General features: G+C 51.2%; 1 protein-coding gene across 1 annotated transcript in view; it reads right to left on the reverse strand.

Moving 5' to 3' along the window:
* The window catches only part of RIMS4 (regulating synaptic membrane exocytosis 4), a 56242-nt gene extending 50697 nt beyond the window's left edge, over positions 1-5545 (reverse strand). The window contains exon 1 of the mRNA XM_055813719.1: positions 5233-5545. Coding sequence (XP_055669694.1) covers positions 5233-5329 — 97 coding nt within the window. The 5' untranslated portion in view covers positions 5330-5545. The remainder of the gene's footprint in view (positions 1-5232) is intronic.
* Positions 5546-6000: the final 455 nt, after the last annotated feature.

Consider the following 6000-nt stretch of genomic DNA (forward strand, 5'->3'; position numbering starts at 1 on the left):
AGATTTGTCCTGCAGCATCCCTGGGGTGATGCATTGTCAGATGTGCCCTACAGTCTGTGCCTTTGCAGGGTTACAGGGATGAACTCTCATTTCATTTGTAAAAGATTACAAAGAAAAACAGTTAACATTCCAGATGTGCAAATAATTTCCCTTGTCTCCTGCCCTATATGTCTGCCTTGTGAATGTGGTTACCCACCTAACAAACAACTCACTGGACTGGCTAGAGGCTTATAAAACTTCAAAGGTGGCTTTGGATGAAGCAAAACCAGACTAAACACCAAAAGGACTTAACACACTTGATACATATACATTTTAAAAATATATAAATGGACTAGTTAAAACATTTGAATCATCATTTTCTTTAAAAATCATCATGTACCCCAACCCAATACAGTGCTGCACTTGAGAAATATCCATGGCAACATGAAAACATATATAGACACTCTAATAACTTTGTGATGCTTTAATGTTTAAAATTACAGAAAAGTTCAATGTTTAAAATTAGAGACGTTCAACAGATAAAACCCAGACAAAAAGAGTATTCTAAACTTAACTGCACGTCCACAGCATGTTCATCCACCCCAATGTTTTAAATGTTTTTATCAATCCATTAAATTAATAATATTTCACATAGCTTCTCTTCAAAGCGATTGATTGTAACACAGTGCATCTGCCAGCACTTGATACCGTGTGAAAGCAGCAGCCTAGGCTGAATTTTATCTCTAACTCAACTCTTTTCTGAACAAGCAGCTGACACGAGGAAGGCTTACCGTCAGTATCTAGGAGACATTTTGACTTTGGAAACCATTTTCTTTCTGCCAAACACTTGGTTCCAGCTGGCTGAGACACAGTTTGATTCTGCTGTCTTGCAGCCAGGACAGAGGTCTGCCAAGCTGGACAGTCCCTGTGCTGGGGTCCCGACCCTGACACGGCCCTCACAGCTAATCTGTACCTCCTCCGGCTTCCTGATCAAAGCGCCTCTGTTCTTCACACTTGCATGGGTACAAGATCGCTGTAAGGCACACACACATCTCCCCTTGCGCAGCTCCTCAAGTTGTACCTGGACTCGAGGGCAGCTGCCTTTGCAATATGACTATAGCCCCCAAACACCCAAACCTGCATCCCTGTCAGGGCATGCCTCGGATGCCTTCTGCCAGTGCAAGTTGGTGTCCTTCCTGAGAAAACCAGGAGGCAGGATTAAACAGGAGCGGGTGCGTTATTGCATCTCACCCACTTAAGCCACAGCACGGCTGGAGCACCCACTCCAGCCTGAGAAGTGCTCCTGGATCCTGCAGTTTAGGCACAGGGGCTTAGGGAAACCCCGTCCCCTTCAGCAATTTTTGAAATTTCCCTACCTGTGTTTCTTTAAGTGTAGTCCTTGGTCTCTGCAGTACACAGGGTCCTCATCTAGAAGCTCCCACCTCTGCAGAGCTAAGGACTGCTTCTGGCTTGCCAACTCTCAGCAGATCCACCACTGTTACACTGACTGTCCCTACTACTAAAACCACCTCCTCTCTCCTGCCCAAAGCTCGCTGGGTTTTGATGTGCAGCTCCAAGTCAGTTGCTGTTGCTCTCTACCAAACCCTCACTTTCTGTTCTGCTTTAGCCAGCTTTCCAAACTTCATGCTCCACACATGGAGCAGGCTGGTCCTCCTCCATGCCAGCAAACACATCCCCAACAACCTTAAGGACATGCCTCGTCCCGGACCGGGCACAGCTAGTCTAAGGCTGCTGTCAAAGGTGGATTTCATACACCCCATTCCACAATCCCACAATTTTAATTGGAAACTGCACCCAGGACTCACAGGGCACCTACGAGGCAGGTCCCCACAGTAACGACGGATCCTCAACACCCTACTATTAACCCGCATGCATTTGCCATTTGGCAGTTTGGTCCCTTTCAACATGTTGTCATGCAAATACCAGTATACCGAACGGCTGATTCCAGCCAAGACCAAGGGTATGGCAGATCCTCAGGACAGCTAAGATTTGTGTTCACGCTGCTAGACATAGGCACCGATTTAAGGCTCACATTTCTAGAAACATGCCCACGAAGAACGTGCGATTGACTTTTATGTCTTTTTAGTCTACTACTCCATAACTGAAAAATTATCAGAGCTCAGGACAAACATTTGCATAAGTTAAACCAACAATTATGATAATATTAACCGCAGTTTAAAAATCCTTAACTTCACTGACATTGCTGGGGACCCCAGTGGAGCGAAGATAGTGGCACTCAGTCAGGGGGAAGGACAGCAACATGACCATGCCGAGATCAAAAGAGTTATTAACCTAGACTCCTTACACTATTGAGTGCAGACAGTAATTTCCATTATTTCAAAGCCCCACTGCAGCTTAGTGGCGAATAGAGCTGAGTGTTTGCTCAGAGAATCCTCTTTGTATACGCAGCTGAGGAATGACAAGGGTATTACAACATAGGAGTGAAGCCCACAGAGAGATGGGCACATAGCCTTATTTGCCACAGGACACATCTGAAACTCAATCACGCTCATGCTCTGGAAGCATTCAAAAGCGATCCAGTTTCTTGCTCCAAGTCCTATAGCTATCCTGCCTATGCTGGCTACCTGCTTCTGCGCACTAAGATAAAGTGGGTATCACCTGCATCCACTTCATTGCCAAGAACTCAGGCCAGACACGCCAGCGGCACGGCAGGCAGAAGAGTTGTGGAAGATAAGAAGAGTTTTCTCACCTAATGTCCAGAAGATGGACAGCAAAGAAGAACAAGGCGGCCATGGCAGAAAAGGAAATATTCTACAAGTAAAAGCATTTTTCAAAAGCAGAGAAATTTTTCAAGACTAGAAGCGGGGAATACTGGAACCCAGAGGTATTGCTAGCAGTGGCCAGATGTGGCTAGCTATGTTTCTATATCGCCATGGCTCCCAGCGTAGGCACTCCTGCAAATTTTCTTTTACACTTCTTTAATATGACCCACCCATAGTAACTTAAATGAAACACCTGAAAAAATTCTACTGCTTGTAGATTTGAGCTCTCATTAGCCTATTTCCCTTCTCAGAAGAAAATGTCAAGTTTCCTTTAAGCTTGGCCATTTATCAGCTCCTCTCTTTTTTCCGTAGGATGACTATTCTCTTAAAGATGTGGTTCTCAGCTTCACACAAAATGGATGATGTGTCTGTTCGAAATAGGATTGTTTACTTTGTCAATGCTCGTAGGATCATTTTTTTTTTCCTTCTTACCATCTCCTGTGGAGAACATCTTGCCAAGTGCAGTATTCATCTCCCTGAATGAGCTATCAAGATCTATTTTTTTGACAGAAACCATGCTGCAACCCAAACTGGTCAGAATCTCTCTCAATTTCAGGAGCGTGCATGGGTATGAATAACACAGAATCTTGTCTGGCACAATTTCAGCATTTCCTTTATCATTTCTCTTTCATGACATTGATTTTCTTGAGAAAATTATACACTTGTAGTTTTAATGTAAGGAATACAAAGTGGCAAACATTCTTTCTTGCTGGTTGCTCATAGGTGTCTGAATACACACTCGTATGCACAAAATACAGTAGCAATACTGCAATGTCCCCACTGTACTGAATGCTACCCCAAGCACCTTTACTAACACGAGACTAACTCAAGCAGGCGAGATCCACTAATAAGGTGCTGGAGAATGAAGTCTTAATTGTAGGATTTATTTAATTTAGAGACAAGTACTTGTGTTGTAATAAGAGCAGCCTATTAACATTCATGCCTGACAATTCAGTAAGTGTATAAATAAAATCCAGAGCAAAATCATTTTTCTAAGCACTGGAAGAGGAAGCATTCACTTAAAACCATCACCCTGCTCAGAGCAAGAAGGGTCGGGCACCAGGGAATGACACACTGTTTGAGGCATTATGTCGGGTTCTTGTACTCGAGCATGTCTCGTTATCAATCATTACTGAAGCAACAGCGCCGAGACTTCCCAAAGCTCCCGTTATTGTCTTGTACGCTCCCCAGCAGCTGAACCAAATGTGAAGTGCAAATAAATCATCAGCAAAATTTTGAGAACAAAATTTTTTTAAAAAATACACAAGTGTGGGGGGATACGATCTTCTGCCTGACACCCCTGCATGATGCTGATGACAATCCTAGGTTAATCACACCGATGATGAATTTATTCCTACGTCAATTCCTTTAAGGACAACAACATTACAGGTGTAGCAGCTAGAGGGCTGATTTACCCATGTATTCCTGCTGGCATCTGCACATCTTGGGATAAGCCGTTAGACAAAGGAGCACACCGGCATTTTGAGGGATGCAACCATGACAGTCAGCGTTAAAATACACCTTCGTTACCAACTTTCATCGTTTACCACTCAGAAGATTCATTTACAGGTTCAGTCTCTGATACAGTGTGCACGGTGATGAACAGCCCTGGTCTGTAAGTAAGCTGCCGGGAACGGACACAGTGCTCACGCACCGCTCCCTCGCATGTCCGCCCTACCCACACAGCTGCGGTGCTGCTCTCTACACCCAGCACCTTCCCCAGCACCCAGCACCCTTCCTTTGCCATTCAACCCCATTTCTTTCCTACTTTCCCTTACCGACAGCCCACTTTCCAAGCTTGGTCACATTTTATGACCACTGCCAACTCTCTTGAGGCCAGAAGGGTCTTTATGAAGCCGGTAAAAATCACCGCATCCCTTCCGATAAGGCTTCTGTACGTGTTTTGTGATCTACTTCGCCCTCGTTTAAATAGAACCCCTTTTATTCCCCTCCCCGAAAGCAGCACAGCGTACGCTGCTAGCGGCCCCTCGGAACAATTAGCCTGTGAGTTCATCGCGCATAAACGAGCAGCGGAACAGAGCCCTGTCCCTGAGCGCTGCCCTGCACCTCGCACAGCTCGGCCAAGCGGCGGCCGGAGGGGCGAGCCCCCCATCCGCCAGCACCCCCCGTCCCCACCGAGGGAGCGTGCCCCACCGGCTGGAGGAGATGCCCTCCTTCCACCTCCGCGGGCACCCCCTTCCCGGCACAGCCCCGCCGGGCAGCGGGGGGACCCCCACACCCCAAACCGCCGGCCAGGGCGGGGGTCACTGCCCCAGCGCCACCCGCAGCCTGCGCCGAGCCCCCGCCCCCACAGCGCCCACGGGTGCAGGCACGCACGCTGCAAACCGGCACCCCCGGGGCTCCCCCCGGCACACCTCACGCCCACCCCCTACCGCCACGCACCCCCAGCCCCACTCGCCACCGAGACCCACCGGCGGCCCCCCCGTACCCGCGTCCTCCTCGTCGAAGCTGTTCATGCAGGGGAAGTAGATGGCCAGGGCCTCGAAGGAGGCGGAGAGGCTGAGGCGGCTCTGCGAGCGCTCCATGAAGAGCCCGGGTCCGGGGGCGCCGCCGGGGGCCTCGCCCGCCGCCGCCGGCGGCTTGGCCAGCTTCGCCGCCCCATTCTTCACTCGGAGCACGGCCCGCGGCGTCTTGGCTGCGGCGGGGGCCGCGGTGCGGCGGCGGGGCGAGGCGAGGCGGGAGCGCGGCGCGGAGCGGAGCGGAGCCACCTGCTGCCGCCCGGCGCTCTGGGCGCCGCCCCGCCCCGCCGCCCCGCCTCACGCCCGGCCGCGCCGCCGCCAATCGCCGCCCGGAGGGGAGGGACGGGCCCGGCGGCGCCAGGGGACTGAAGGGCCGCGGGGGGTCTCGGCCCCCGCCGCCATCTTCTTGGCGGGGGCGGCGGGCGAGGCCGCGCCGGGCGGGACGGGCCTTCCCCCCCCCCGGCGGCTCGTCATACGCCCCCGGGCCCCGCGCGGGTGTCCCCAGAAACAGCCCGAGCCTTGCGGGAGGTTTACACTAACGGGGGGATGACCAGTGCCACTGGTGTCACTGCAGGGGTGGCCTGGCCCCCAGCCCCACAGACAGCAGCCGCTCCCCTGAGGCGGGCACAGGGCAAGGGGCGCCTCAGGCGCTGTGGGAACAACGGGGAGAGCCATCCCCCCACTCTGGAGGGCTGTGTCAGCCATTGTCTGTACCAGGCCTGCCGCCCCACAGAAGG

Source organism: Falco peregrinus, chromosome 9 (genome assembly GCF_023634155.1).
Source record: "Falco peregrinus isolate bFalPer1 chromosome 9, bFalPer1.pri, whole genome shotgun sequence".
NCBI classification, from domain to species: domain Eukaryota; kingdom Metazoa; phylum Chordata; class Aves; order Falconiformes; family Falconidae; genus Falco; species Falco peregrinus.